The sequence below is a fragment of the Diachasma alloeum genome, unplaced genomic scaffold (assembly GCF_001412515.2).
Source record: "Diachasma alloeum isolate Michigan unplaced genomic scaffold, Dall2.0 Dall_scaffold_00302, whole genome shotgun sequence".
In the NCBI taxonomy this organism is placed as follows: Eukaryota; Metazoa; Arthropoda; class Insecta; order Hymenoptera; family Braconidae; genus Diachasma; species Diachasma alloeum.
In genome coordinates this window covers 866967-883476 of record NW_021680441.1, presented here as the reverse complement: position 1 = coordinate 883476, position 16510 = coordinate 866967, and the positions used below count along the sequence as shown (strand labels likewise).

The following is a 16510-nucleotide window of genomic DNA, read 5'->3' as shown; positions in this document are numbered from 1 at the left end:
GTCGCTTAAATAGTTGGAATCAACGTTCACCCGGCTAAAAAAATCGATTTTGGCGAAAGTCGACTTTCCCCCGGGAAAAACGGAAAATCTGACCCTTTGAAAATCTGAAAAAAAAACCTTTTTCAGTTTTCACTTTTTCCACATACTTTTGAGAGTTCTGAATAGCCCGTCGCTCAAACAGTTGGAATCAACGTTGTTGGTTGTTCCTTGAAAACTGATGAAGCAAGGTAGATAAGAAAAGGTGCCATGGCATCACCGGTTTTGCCCTTTCCCTTATTCCTTATCAATTTGTAATTTTTTTCCTTTGATTTTTGTTTCAGAACTGGCAGGAATGCTCCAATGTCCATTAATAACGGCCAGTTACTCTGTGAACTTCACAAGGGCTTCCTGTATCCCGCCACAACCTCCAGTGAATTGTAAGTAACTTATTCAGTATACCTTACATTAAATTAAATAAAACATAAAATTACATTAAATTATTACATACATTGGGTGGGGTAAAACGGACACTAGACTTTTTTTTTAAATTATTCATATCTCAGAAACAAATTGATCAATTGAGCTCAGTTTAGGCTCGTCACAGAGGGAAAGAATTGTGCTTTGTATTGAAAAAAAAATTAAATTTTATCAACACTTCAACCCTTCATTGACATTTTAAAAAAAGTCAAAAGTGTCCGTTTTACCCCAACCTCCCCTACATTAAATTATTATTACATATTTTATATTAAATTATTTTATACATTAAAGAAGGGAATTTATACAGCGTTTCACATCTTTGTGACGTCATAGGAAATGAGTGGATGGGATTTGGATGAGGTAGGAGGGGAACCGGAATTATTCTCAATCATACAGTGGAGTCTCTGTATAAGATACGAAATTAAAGAGATTCAAGAATTGCTGCTCAGTCAAATGACTCGTATTTTTAGAGAGAAATTAATTTCAGTTCAACTGCAACGTGTGCAAACCAGTAAGGGTGCGGGTATCAGGGGTGAAGGGGGTAACCCGCTAATTTGAATTTTCCCCTGTTTCCCTGTTTGGCGTGCTGCAGCAAGAAATTGTATCGTTCGCGTTGAAGCTTGTCGTTATTTGCCTAACGATTGAATAATAGGTACCGCCGAATATTGGGCAGTGAAAAATGAAATAAAAATTCGGGAAAAAATATCATTGGCTTCTTTTTTTCGGAAGCTGGGGCAGAATGGGCTTGGCCATTTTATGGTTGGGGGATATTTGCAGGGAAAATCGAGCGTGACGAACAGTTTTTTTTTTCAGCGATTATTGGTTGGAGTATGAGGAGAAAAAACAAAACAGAAAGGTTTTGATTAATAATTGGAAAAGTAATGGGGCTGAACGGGTTCGTAGGTGTTATTTCACTCAGATGATGGACAGAGGAAAAATGACAATGACAACTCTCTGCATGTCAATTACAGTCGACACGAGTTTTTCAAGGCGGTTTTCATGAATTCGAGTATTGAATACCATTTTGTGGAATGTGGACAGACAAATTGTGATTGTCCAAATCACTTGGGTCAGAGGAAAATCGAATAATTCTACTCCTAATTCTAACAATTGATTAGAATTCAGTAGCGAAGTGGTAAAACGGTTCAAGTCAATTTTCACTACTGGCCAGTTTTGAATGAATATCTCGGAATCTAAGAGAGATAGCAAAATTTTTTTATAACCTTTTTTGTAGAGCCAATTTAGAGCTACAACAAATGTGATTACGTGAATTTCGCTATCTCGTTTAGATTCGGAAATATTCCTCAAAAACTCAACTGGGAGATAAGTCGACTTGAACCGCTTTACCACTTCGCTACTGAATAATAGCCAGAGTTATGAGATTATGTCATATTTTCGACGTTAACGATAGGAGAATCTGAAGCAAAGATGATCGATTTTTTCGCATTGAATAGATAATAATAAAATTTCTTATACGGAAAAAACCAAGAACAGGGGAGCAGGGAAATTACGGGCCCCATAATTTTTTTCTATTTGTATTTTGGATAATATCCAAATACAAATTTTTTGACACAAGTGAAAAGAAGTGTGACTCAATATTTCATAACAGCAGAGAACAAAAATGAGGATATTTATGTGACATTACTTGAATCATTCAAATTATTTTACAACTGTGGTAAAATGATTTAGTGGTAAGGGAGTCTATCCGTGCGAATGAAAAATAGGTTAAAAATATTGTCATGCAAAAAATGATGTTTTTCCGATTGAATTAAATAGGGTGACACATTGGGGTGAGGTTGAGAGTCAAGTTGACGCGGTATCTCAGTCAGATAGTGGACAATAGCTTAGCATAATGGTCAGATGGGGGGTTTAGCGTGGCATTGGCCCCCGGGGGCGTGTGCCTGACATTTTCGGGTATCCATCACCTCGAAAAAGCTCCCAAGCGTTAGTATATGTGTACCCAGGGGCTGAAAGCTAAACCGTCCGGGTCACGCAACGTCTTACATCGTCTGATATAAAATATAAAACTCCGTTTGAGGTATCACGCGTCGAAAATCATTGTGCCCTCGAATTACAGGGGGGAAAAAAGGCGGTTGGGGCAGGACGGGTGATACAATTGAACCCATTTTGCCCCAGTGTTCATGGGGATATTTGAAGAAAAATTATCCATGATTTTGGAAGAATATTTTTCGTTGATTTTTTTTTTTCTAGTGTTTGCAATTTGGAGAGAGAGAGAGAGAAGTTGATTCCGAAAATTTGTAACATTCGCTGGGTTTCTCATGTGTGCGCAAGAAGGGGTGAGTGGTAGTTTCGGGTGGAAGGTAGATACCCGAGCAAGAAATTTCTAATTTACGGTATAATTAAGGGTGTGGCTAGCAAAAACAGTTGATTCTAAACGTTAACTCGAATAAATTTACAAATTTCGTTTGTTAAACTGGAGGGAAAAGAGAATTCTAGTGGGAAATAGTTGTTTGAAGTAGCCAAATAGATTTTGATTACTCCGAAGGTGGATGTTTTTCGATTTTAACAGCTCGGGAGATTTTTAAATACTGAAACTGAAAATTTCTCAATATTTGTTTCAGTTATACTATTGTAACGGAGGAAGAATGGCGCAAATTAAATGAATTCTACGAGTCGGATCACGAAATAAAGATTGTAAATTTAGGAATTGATGAGGCTGATTTGAAGACGGATCCTGGTGAGTGAAAACAACCTAAATTAACTAACACAGAGACATTCTTTATAAAAAAAAAGCATGAGTAGTATCTCGAACGATCGGAGAACGCATAACAAACAAATGAGGATTGAAAACCATTCGATGAAGCATGAATAAATGGATCATAGTTACCCAAATAATTTAGGTCACGTAGGTCTCTTATAATTTTAATTCAGCAGCGAAGTGGTAACACGATTTAAGTCGACTTATCTCCCAGTTGAGTTTTTGAGGAATACTTCCGAATCTAAGGGAGCTAGAGAAATTTTCATAATAACATTTGTTGTAGCACTCAATCGGCTCTACAAAAAAGGGTATAACAAAAATTTTGCTGTCTCCCTTAGATTCCGAGATATCCATTGAAGACTGGTCAATAGTCAAAATTGACTTGCACCGTTTTACCACTTCGCTACTGAATTATTTTCAAACAAGTTAATCCGCCATCTAATGAAAAATGGAAATGTCGAGATACATTTTCTATTCGCAATTTCCTCCTATTGACATTATTAATTAATTATTCAGACGAATCAACCGCATAAACACCATAAATATTGAACAATCCATTCCCATACTGATTCAATTCCCTTAATTTTCCCATCGTAATTTTGGAATAACACCTCGAAACTCTCCCCAGAAAATCAAATCGATTACTCCCGCCTCCGTCCCCCAGGACCAAGCATTCGATCTTATTGACAATTAATTTTCCCCGAATGTTTTGCACTTGTCATTATGTAAATGCAGAAATCAACTGAAAGAGGGGAGAATTGCCCGGGAGAGGAGACGGGGGATTTAATGTCTTCATACACACGCCCACTGTAGTGTTGCTAAACCGTCGAGGTTCCAATGCATGATGTACAGAAATTACCCTAAAGACAAAAGCCTCAGACCCGATGATGAAAAAAAAAATGAGAAACATCAACTCGAGAGAAGAGAAAGACAGAAATAAGAGGGAATAATGCACGAGGACATTAGCTCCTTATTTACATAAATTCACCCCATCATCTTCACTAAAGTGTGCTTATAATTAAGACGTATCCAGTGAAATTAACTTGAGACAAAAACGCTGACAGTTTAAATGATACTGTTGATGGCTTTCGTAATTTGTTAAAGCACCAAAAAATTACCGATGTGTTATGGCTATTTGTACGGGGCTTTTTTTAATACTTGGGGCAAAACGGGTGCTACAGAGAAGTCTATTTGCCGAATTAATGCAGGAGTCATAAACAAAATAAAAAAAGTATTCGGAGAATTTATGCCAAATCACCCAAATTTCAGTAATTTTTTTTTTTTACTTCGTCAGGTTAAGTTGACAAACAGGCAAATTGCCTGTTCAAAGAGACAAAACGTTCACGAAGGAACGAAAAGAAATTGGGAATTGTGTTAAGTCGATCCTCTAAACATCCCATTGTCTTGTCCATCTCTTTGAATATTTTTTCCTCCTCCTTCGATCCTCTTTATTTTTCTTTTCACTTTACTTACTGCTCTCTTCCCTCGTTTCCACTTTCTCTTCTTCATTTTTTTTACGTAACATTTGTCAAGGCACTTTGGATTCGACTATCGCTGCCAGGGCGGTCTCTCACCCCTCCTTCCTCTCGATTTGAATTGCAAAAATATACCTCATTCACTCTCTTTCTCTCTCAGTCACTTGTACTTTCTCATCATTTTTACTTCACTTGGAGCATTTGTCTGAGTCTGATGTACCATCAGGGATCACTAAGGGCTGAACAAGGACGAAATGAAGATGTTTTGGATGAGGGGCCTTTTTTGGGCCTCATGTTCATATTTACGGCCTAGTCCGTTTAGTGGCTATTCCATGATTTCCATGGAGGAGTGGACCTAGTCTGCGTCCGTAAAACGGAACTTCACGGCCTCGATCGAGAAATTTGCGTTGAGGCCCAAAATGGGGCCGTAAAGTAAAATTTAAAAAGGTATTTTTTGGCCTTGATAATGAAGTGCAAGTTCAAGAGTGAATAGCAGTCCGGAAAATTTCACTTTACGGACTCTTTTTGGGCCTTAAACTCATATTTTACGGCCTATCATGCGTAATTGATATTTTATCGGTCGAGTGGGGGAGTGGGGATGAGCCAAATCCGTGAAATAGAATTTTATGTCACAATAATGAGATTTTAGGTAAAATAATATTCCACGGGCTTGTTCGGGGCCCTTGACTCGAATTTTACGAATAGATATTTCACGGATATTTTACTCCTAAATCGCATTCAGTATTGCTGTCCTGAAAATTCAAGAATATATTTACCAGAATTTTCTGGTTTTCTATTCATTTTCGGGGAAAAATAGAGCGGAAATTTACAGTTCTGTTTGAGTTTTTCATGAAATTCTGAATTTTCAGTGACAAATTTCCTGAAATTTCACGGAAAATTCAGACATTTGCTCTTAAAAAAAATAGATTCTTCTCCTAAAAAAGTGATTCCTTTGCCAGAGGGATTTTTTTTCTCACTCTACACCCACTCATTTCTTCAAAATGGGAAATTATGAACGAAGATAATTTGGGAATTAGGATTAGATCAAGTAGAAGAATAGATTACACTGGTGCCGTTCAGATGGTCGAATGGTGGGTGGGGGAGGGGGGGGGGGGGGCGAAAAATCAGGGGTTGTTCTTGGTGACTGATATGCCTGTGGACTAACGAGAAATGACTTAGTTCTCTCCCTTTCTCTCTCCTCCTCCTCCACCCCCTCTCTCTCTCTTTCACCCTACATTTGTGTCTCAGATGTGGAAGTGAGCAGTTTGGCCACATTACGGCAATGTCCAAGGCCTGCGTATCAATCAAGTTACCCTGGGTAACTCACCCCACTTCTGGGACACTTGTCTGCCCAATGTTATGCTCGTCTGACTCGTGCGATATTTTTGTCAACGGTGAGAGACTCAAATTAACAGAAATTACATTTTTCCGATAAAAGCGATAGTTCATTTTTTTTTCCCATTTTTGTATTTGATCATGTCCATTCATGTCTGGAAAATATTTTTTTACCTTAAAAAAAATTTTTGAAAAAAAAAATATTCAAAACATAGCCTTAACCCGTTCTGCCCCATCTGCAATTTTAAAAAATTTCAAATTTTCAACTTGAAGTTTTGATAAAAATTGTTTGCTCATAAATCATAAATTTATTTATTTTATTTATCTATTTATTTATTTACCGCTGTATTCACAACTTCATTGAATTTGAATTTTCAATGGAATATGAATTTTCTAAAATAAAATGCCATGAATTGCCCATTTTTCCCTGAATTTTCACAGAATAATTGAGCTGAAAAATCAAGTATTTTATTGAAACAGAAAATCAACGGAATATTTGATTTTTCAATGATGAGATTTTCTGAAATTTCAGGGGAGATTGAATACAAAAATTCAATTTCCCTTGACATAAATTCAGACAAAAATTTTCAACACTGTAAAATCAATAAATTAATTGGGATCAATCGGGCAGAATAGGTCGAGTTTTTCAGTCTGTTCTGCCCCATCTGCATTATTTGAATCATGAAAAATAGAGTTCATTAATTTTTTTTTGGGACGAAGGGTAGATATATCGTTCGTGTCCACAGCACTTGCTTCAAATTCACCCCCTCCTTCACTACCACCCGCTGACCGCATTGGACCAACGGAAACTAATCTGCAAATTCGTGTTCTAAATCCTAAACGCCATCTACCGAATATTAATTCTCCTTCCTCCTAGACCACTTCCTTCGAACCATTGGCGAAAGGCCATTGTGAAATCGTGTTTTGTTGTTGGTGTTACGTATGTGTACATAACACTTACTCAAACCCAAGTTTTGTCCAGCCCCTCACTTGTTACATGATTTGCGATCCTTACGTTTTGGTTTTGGTTATTTATGGGTTTGAGGTGAGGGTTTGGATTCATTTTCATCTGGTTGGACAATTTTCAAGCACAATAACAAGATTTTCTTCTCCACATTCAATGAAATAAATATGGAGAACAAAAATTTATCAACTGATTTATTTTTATTTTACTTAAATTTACTTAATTCAATTTATTTTCTTTGGCGAGAACTGTTTTGCCCCATCTATTATCTTGTTTACCCGCCGCCACGACAGTTTCAAAAGCATTCTTTTTTTAGTTAAGGAAATGAAAAAAAAATGGAAAGTTTAACTTCGAGTTTAGACAGGATTCGATATGAATTATCAAATGCAAATATATGAAAAGGTCATTAATAGTGTATTGTGTTACTAGTGCGTAAAGTTCTACTTTTTCACACGCACCTGTAGCACATCGTATTTTTTGTGGTATCTGCCGAGTTCACTGATCGGATTTTGAGAATTCACTTTACGCACGCCGTGCGGAAAACAGCCGTTTTACGAAAATGACAGCTAATAGATAATTTGCCACAGCGAATCAGATATTTGCAATTTCCACTTTTTCCAACTTATTCTGAATGTCAATTAAAAACGCTCTTTGAAAAAGTTGAGAATTTTTTCTATTTTTTTTTATCATTCTGTCATAATTTTTGGGAATATCTACATGATGTACCACTCAATTGACAATTTTGGATTACGAAAGATAAAAAAAATCCAGATAACATTCGAAAGATAGTACACCCGGGCCTTAATCGAAAGTTTTGACACTGCTGCTACGTTCACCTCGTGTCAAAAAGTGTCTTTTCATAACGCTGTGACGAAAAGTGAACTTTTCGGCACGCTCCGCGTGCCTAANCCAACTTATTCTGAATGTCAATTAAAAACGCTCTTTGAAAAAGTTGAGAATTTTTTCTATTTTTTTTTATCATTCTGTCATAATTTTTGGGAATATCTACATGATGTACCACTCAATTGACAATTTTGGATTACGAAAGATAAAAAAAATCCAGATAACATTCGAAAGATAGTACACCCGGGCCTTAATCGAAAGTTTTGACACTGCTGCTACGTTCACCTCGTGTCAAAAAGTGTCTTTTCATAACGCTGTGACGAAAAGTGAACTTTTCGGCACGCTCCGCGTGCCTAAAAGTCCAATTCCGCCACATTGTGATGAAAAATATTGTTCGCAACTCGTGAAAAAATGTTTTTTAGCTCGTGGGATTATATCACTCGCCTTCGGCTCCTGATATAAACCTCCCACTCGCCAAAAAACACTTTTTCATCACGCAGTGACGAGAAGTGAACTTTACGGCACGCTCCGCGTGCCTAAAAGTCCAATTTCCGCTACATTGTGATGAAGAATATTGTTCGTAACTCGTGAAAAAATGTTTTTTAGCTCTTGGGATTATATCATACCTCCAACTCGCCAAAAAACACGTTTTTGCACTCGTTACGAAATATACTATTTTGCACTCGTTACGAAATATACTATTTCGTTTACTTGTTTCGGAAAAAGCCCCAATTTGCCACTTGTTGAGCGTAACATCACTGATAATCAGTACATTTCGTAACGAGTGCAAAAAAGTGTTTTTTGGCGAGTGGGAGGTTTATATCACCAGCCGAAAGCGAGTGATATAATCCCAAGAGCTAAAAAACATTTTTTCACGAGTTACGAACAATATTTTTCATCACAATGTGGCGGAAATTGGACTTTTAGGCACGCGGAGCGTGCCGAAAAGTTCACTTTTCGTCACAGCGTGATGAAAAATATAGTTCGACACATCTGCGACGGGGATTTTTCAGCTCGTGTGATTGGCAGCCCTCACCTTCGCCTCGCGAACTTGTATCGAAATTCACAAATTTTCAGATTCGAATTATACAGATTTTCTAACAATTTAATTTCCCATCGGAAAAAAATCTCCAGCTATCCTGGGGCTCCCGTTTTCATTCCGAAATTGTTGAAATATCGTCATGCGGAAATTCTCCAGTTGGAGTTTTTGCGGGGTTAGGGGTGGGAAAGAAAATTAGCAGGATCATACAAAGCGTTGAGACAGAGAAGGATCCACGAGTTTTATCCCACCGGAGATCCCCCACTTGTCTCTAACGTGTAACCGACGGGGGGTCCTCTCCTTGGCTGGATTAAATGGAGCGCCTAGATGACCGATGCTCCAAACGAGGGTTGGGTATTACGTATGTGTCTGTGTACAGCAGCGAGAAAAAAAAAGACGAGATAAAACAACAAGCTAAAGCTCACAAGACATTTTTCTTTTAGTTTTTTTTTTTGGCAGTTGAGGGGATATAATTATTGTACTTGCGAATACCATCCACTTAACGAATTTATTTATTTATCTAAGACTTCAGGCAGACGGGGACATTGAATCGGATTTGGGGTAAAAATGGTCATGAAATTTCAAGTTTTAGGTAGAATTCACCGAAATTCATGAGTTTTCAGTGGGAGTGACATGGAAATTTCACAACTTGATTGAATTTTCAGCGGAATGTGAATATTCAGAAACAAAATTACAGGAATTATCCATTTTCTTTGAATTCACGCAATTTTTTTTAATTTTTACAGAATAATTGAACTGAAAAATCAAGAATTTTGGAATTGAATCCCGAAAATGGATATATATTTTTTTCACCCGCAAATATCGAGTTTTTTGCCGGAGTTTTTATGATTTTAAGGGTTTGATTAGTTGGAAAATAGCGACAATTGTTGCGTAAATTTTGTGAATAAGAAAATCTAAAAGTCAAGAGACGGTAATTTCGAAGTTAGGCAAATGTTGTGGTATACACTATTCGAATAAAATCAGATTATCAAGAAACTTTGGACTGAACGTTGAAAGTTTCTTTTATGGCTTGACTACCCTCTGATGGTACTTTAGGGAAATAACACGTCCTATTGTGTATTATTCAGCAATAAAACTGAGTGTATATCACTCGTCCAACATTTGCCAATCACGGTTTATCGATACAAGTTTTTCCAAAGTTTTACCTCAAATATTCTCGAAAAACAAATTAAAAAGCTCCTCGCACAACACAATCTCTCAACTTCTGGAACAATTATACGATTGAACAGACTAAGAACCATCCCCACATCATCCACTCCAATGAAACCCATTCTGCCCCATTTACATTTTTCTCAAATGTGCAAAATTCAAAAACTCAAAACCCACAATTTGAGGAATAAAAATGATTTCATTCAATAGCCAGGGAAACTTCAGCTGAAAACTCAATATGATGACCCATTTTACCCCACTATCTGCAAAGATATTAAACAACGAAATTAATTCAGTAGCGAAGTGGTAAAACGCTACAAGTCAATTTAGACTATTGACCAATTTTCAATGAATATATCGGAATCTAAGAGAGATGGCAAAATTTTTGTTATAACCTTTTTTGTAGAGCCGATTGAGAGCTACAACAATTGTAATTACGAAAATTTCGCTATCTCCCTTAGATTCGGGAATATTCCTAAAAAATTCAACTGGGAGATAAATCGACTGAAATCGTTTTACCACTTCGCTGCTGAATTTTTAAAAACTGTTTTTTTCCGCTGGAATTCTAGAAATAATGAGGCAAAATGGTCTGTCATGTTGATATCTCAAAATAGATGTAAAAAAAATTGTGATTGCATTGAGTAACTGACGCTCACGATCGCCTCAAATTTTTGACAACTACCTCCACTAAACATCATTAATCATTACCCCCCTCCCACCGACATAAAACGAGAAATAAGAGGATACGTCAGTGGATGCCCCGAAGCAAAAGCCAGAGACAATTCCAAGCTCAATTCCTAAACCGTGACAATTTTTTTCCCTTCATTTTCGTGTCCCACACTAACACACGTAAAACCACATAGTTGAAGAATTCCAGTTAATTCCCTGGCGGATTTTCGGCCCTGTCGGGTACCTTCCCCCCCCCCTCCCATCCCCCAGCGTTTTATTTCGCCTTCAAACCTGCCAACATCAACGATTGTCCCTCGTTCTCTGCTTTTTTTTCCTCTCTTTCGTTCCGTTGGTCTCTTTCATTTCCTCTTCTATTATTTTTCCTTCCTCACTTGATTTATCGCTACCTAATTAGCCCCCGGACGATTCAATGAGAATGGTTAATGTTTGTGAATGATCATTGGGGGGAGGGGGAGGGGGGGTGGAATGATTTTGGGGTGTGTTGGGGCACAGGTGTGAGGGAGTCGGTAATGAGAGTGATTGGGAGACTGATTATTGTCGACTCTCTGTTTAAGGGGAGACTTTTATGAGTTTTAAAAGTCGTGGGTTATTGGAGTGAGACTTTTCATACGTTGAAGATCGATGATATAGATCTGAAAACGAATAATTAGTGCAAAAAAAAATGTTTTATTGTTCGTTTGCCAGAAAACGCTTAAAATGCCAAAAACAGTCCGGGGCCTCCAATTTTCGAGGTACGAAGAATTTTTTTTTTCAAAATTTTCGGAAAAATATGCGGAATAACAATTACGAGCTCGTTTTTTTTTAATTCGCCTCTTACATGGTTACGTTTGCTTTTTTTGTATTTTTTTACACAAATAGTGATTTTTTTTTATATGAAAAAACCGAAATCAGCTGTGTAGGAGTCGAATGCCGATAAACTGGCTCGTAATTGTTGTTCCACATATTTTTTTGAAAATTTTGAGAAAAAATCTTTTGTAGCTTAAAAATTGGAGGCCCTGGACTGTAACCCACGACTTTTAAAACTCATAGTAGTCTCCCCTTAAGGTACTTATGGCGGGGGGTGGCCACGTAGGAGGTGAGACGGAGGGGAATCTATTGTTCTCTCGCAGAAAACCAATCGTTGAAAAAAAAAAAAACGAAATTTCAGGAAAATGACTTTTTTCCCACGTTAAAATTTTTTTTTTCGAATTCCCGTAAGATTCCGTGTTAAAATGCATTTTTAACGTACATACGTCTATGGTTTCAATATGGGGAGTCATTTTGGGAAACGGTCATTATGTGCAGCGTCATCTATCGGAATTCTAGAAAATTCTAGACATTTCGAGGTAATTTGAGAAGTTTCTCGAAATTTCGAAAAAATTCAAGGAGTTTCTAGAAATTTAGAGGAGATTCAGGAAGTTTCTAGAAAATTCGAGAGAATTCAAAGAGTTTCCAGAAAATTCGAGGGAATGCAAAGAGTTCCTAAGAAATTCGAGAATGAAGGAAAGACCATGGACGTATCCACGTACAATTACAGTTGTATCGAAGATACAGCTGCCTGCAATTTTTTCGCAAAATTCCTCTATTTCACTCATTCTCCTAGGCTATCCGGAATTTTGCATAGAAATTTTCAAAAAAATCAAGGAATATATTTTAAAAAATCATCAATTTCACGGAGAGAAATTTTTTAGAAAAATTCTAGTGCCTAGCACGAGAAAAGAGGCGCAAAGTAACAGTCAGGAAAAAATTCTGGAAATTTCATTGGGAAAACGTGAATTTTTCTCCGTATTTCTGTGAAAATTTCACAGAAATCTCCAGAAATTCTACCAGAAATACCAAGAAATCTTACCTTAACAGCACTAGAATTTTTCACAGCCAGTGAATTATGATTTTTTCCAGTACTCGTACTAAAATTTTTCTAGAAAATTTCTCTCCGTGTTCTTGACTTTTTTCGACCTCCCCTGATTACGTTATAAATACTTTAACGTGTTTCATTTGAAAAGTCAAAATCGTGAACAACAAGTGGGAACTTGCTCTTGTACTGCGTATAGTATAGTTTTTTTTGTATAATTCATTGTTTATTTAATTTTCATATATGGTTTATATTCACCATCGCTCCGCAGACGCGGGTAGTGAGAGTGGGCCAAAGTATCTTATATGAAGAGTCGATTGTATTTTGAATTTTGCCGTGAATTTATGATGTTTTCATAACGTATGCTGAGAAAAATGAATTTTCATTGATCTGACATTTTCCAAGGTCTTCCATCAAAATTGAAAAACCGTTAGTGACACATTCACATTACGTTTCGTCGGGTAATCCATTCGGAGCGCTGAGTTATTCAAAGATTGATGTTTTCTTTCCTCCCCCCACCCCTTCTCGTTCTCTCTCTCTCTCTCTCTCTCTCTCTCTCTCTCTCTCTCTCTCTCTCTCTCTCTNTCTCTCTCTCTCTCTCTCTCTCTCTCTCTCTCTCTCTCTCTTGCTCACTCCCCTACTCCCGTCAAAGTGAATGAAGCAAGATTCAAAAGCAGCATTTCAAATGCCTCATGAAACAAATCCGATTAAAAGGTAAGGATGCTCTTTGGGTCAACCACTTGAGTCATCTTAAACCGAAGTTGAAACGTCTTGGGGAAAACCACAGGGATTGTCTACAAGTTAACTGAAGCCTCTTACCAACATCTTCATTAAATGCAATCTCCAAATGTTGGAAAATCCCAAAATTTCATGACTAAATTCACATTATTGAACAGAGAGGAAAATTTTGTTTAAAAAATATCAATGAGACCATTTGTTTCGAGCTATTTTGAAATTCCATATCATTTGTGAACAGGGATAGGCAATAATATTAGATTTTGGCTATATTAAAAAAGATTATCTCGTTATATTGTTCAAAGTTTAACCATTTTTTTCAATTTTAATATATTATAGAATTTATTAGCTAAATTTTCCGATTGATGGTGAATAAAATATTTGATAATACTAAAATGTAATTTTTTGATTACCAAGCTAATTCTAACTTTAGGTACTTGATTTTCTATTATCCAAATAATCGCCAGTCTTTCTACCTAAATTATTGGTTGATGGAATATTTCGAAATTTAATTGTACAAATTGATGGGTACTTTAATATTTAAAATTTTAAGATTTATGTTAAACATTGACAGCTTCACAATTTAACGGTAATTATAATTGGTTTATATGCCTACTGTTTGTGAAGTTTCGTCAACTTTTTCCACTGAACCATGAAAATATACGAATTTGGTCTTGTCAGTGGGGCAATACGGGTTCTTCTACGAAAAATCCAGGGAAGTTTCCCCCCAAAAACACAATTTGACGGCCTATCTAGCCCTTATAGTTCTCAAGATATGGAGAAAAACATTTTTGACTAAAATTTTCCCAAAATTTCTTTCCTTTATATCTCGGAAAATAACCGGATGCGAAAGGTCGCCAGCCTCTTTCTGGATCGGAAATTTCCCTGGCTATCCAAAACCACCACCCATTTTGCCCCATCCCCCCCATCTCTCAATTTTCCCGGATCCCGAGTACCAAACACCATGCATAATAAATTGTCCAACAGTTCCGCGTGGATGATTAATACAGTAATTAATAATATACGGTGACCAAGCCCCATCAGTGATGGTTGTTAGATCCTCTCCCTCTACACTCATAAGAAGCCCTCCCTGCCGGCTATTGTTACCGCTGGACACTGGTGGCAAGGGGGGGAAAGGGGCTAGCCAGTGTTTAACAGCAAAAAGCCAAGAGGCCAAAGGCTCAGGAGTGTTACGTCATGCTCCGGACTTTTCCCCGAGACTAGAGGGGGGGAATAGACTCGAATGGGCTAGACTGGGTGTCCCAAGTTCTATCGAATGAATTCGCTTGTCCCTTGGACGAGTAATTACCCCCTTTCCCCCCGGGCCAGTGGTCTCTCGACCGTTTACATCTGATAAGGTCAGTGATAAGGTAGGATATTGGTGTTCAAACCTAAAGGCTACGTGATGTTTTAGCTAATGAGGTGAAATTGATTTGATATCTTCATGCGCAGGGGAAAGGGCTCCATTTTACCCCTTTATTTACGATGAAATCAGTAGCGAAGTGGTCAAACGGTTTAAGTCGACTTAGCTCTTAGCTGAGTTTTCGATGAATATCGCCAAATCTGAGGGAGATAGCGAAATTTTCATATATATCTTTTTTGAAGCTCTCAATGTGCTCTACCAAAAAGGTCATTACAGAAATTTTGCTATCTGCATTAGATTGCGAGATAGTCATTGAAAACTCACGAATAGTCAAAATCGATTTAAACCGTTTGACCACTTCGCTACTGAAATGTCAACTTTCGAGTTGAAATATCAATATATCGACGGCTTGAGGTGTAACAGAAGGCCACCGTTTTTCCTGAAATATTCAAACAAATTTCGTGCACGTTTTTTTTTTTTTTTTTTTTTTTTTTTTTTTTTTTTTTTAAAATTTTTTTTTTTTTTTTTTTTTTTTTTTTTTTTTTTTTTTTTTTTTTTTTTTTTTTTTTTTTTTTTTTTTTTTTTTTTTTTTTTTTTTTTTTTTTTTTTTTTTTTTTTTTTTTTTTTTTTTTTTTTTTTTTNCGTTTTTCCCGGTGGCTTGGCGCAGTGGGTAAGTTCGTTGCTCACATGCGAAAGGTTCCGAGTTCCAATCTCGGCCGGGTAGAATGGTGCGATCTAACCATTTTAAAGTCTTGATCATCATCGCAGTATACCCTAACCGGGTCGAAGCGATGTAAAATAATGATTAAAAAAAAATATTTTTGACATTCAAAGCACATTGATCTTCATCATCGCCTCCGGGAGATTAATGTTCTTTGATTTGTAAAAATATCGATAACTTTCGGCAGGAAATTTGTTCAAAAATTTGGCAAATTAAGGGCATTCTGTTACCCCTTAAGGGGCTACGTCGGTGAAATTTAAGTCTTTACTGGGCCTTGGGACCCATTGAACCGGTTGTGAGAATGAGAATAACTAGGGAAAATCGCGGACCCGATCGATTTTGGCTCGTTAATCCACGAAAAACTTCATTTTTTCCTGTTTTTAACTTCAAAATTCTCGTTACGCCGTAGTTTTCATACGAATTTAGCATTTTTTTAAATGTTCGTTACACTCTGAACAACAAATTTAAGCATCTGTTTTACTTTATTCGCAATAGATCATGAATAAATGAATTTTCAAATATTTTGGAGATATGAAATGGGATTACAAAAAATGAGAGAATTAAATATAGTTTTTTTATGATTTCAGATCAATGTCGAGAGTGTATGCAGGCCAGACTTGACCAGGAACGTCTAGATAGTTTAAATTATGATAATGCAAAGATATACATTAAGTGCATAGATGAAGGAGATGATAACGATGTGAGTACTATAAAATTCTGTCGACATATTTTTTTCTTACGAAATCGGGATATTTTATGCATTTTAGTTTTATTAAGAAATTAGAATAGACATTGGAATAGATCGATTAGACCTCGAAATGCATGAGAAATTCCATAATTTTGTCACTGCGGATATTTTCTTGAACTATTTGGAAAGTTCAACTTCGAGTGGAATTATCGACGTGAATTATCGAATCTAAAATTGGAAAAAAAATCAAAATATTTCTGTTAGTTCAAGAAATTGAGATTTGAAGCAGCTTAATATGTGAGAAATTCCCCAATTTTATTATTTTGTTTGTTTAATAACAACAAGTGCATATAGTGTAGTTATTTTTGCTCATAAATTGGAAAAAAATTGTCCCCTCGAAATCATTTAGTTTTCCCAATAACACAGTTTTCGGCAAGAAAATTGTAGTTTCTTCTTGAAATTAGCATTTGTTCCCTGGAAA

General features: G+C 36.6%; 1 protein-coding gene across 1 annotated transcript in view; it reads left to right on the top strand.

The window, feature by feature from the left end:
- The window catches only part of LOC107039596 (ubiquitin carboxyl-terminal hydrolase 48), a 58097-nt gene that overhangs the window by 17892 nt on the left and 23695 nt on the right, over window positions 1–16510 (top strand). Inside the window, exons 6-8 of the mRNA XM_015259308.2 lie at window positions 321–416; window positions 3039–3154; window positions 15929–16041. Coding sequence (XP_015114794.1) covers window positions 321–416; window positions 3039–3154; window positions 15929–16041 — 325 coding nt within the window. The remainder of the gene's footprint in view (window positions 1–320; window positions 417–3038; window positions 3155–15928; window positions 16042–16510) is intronic.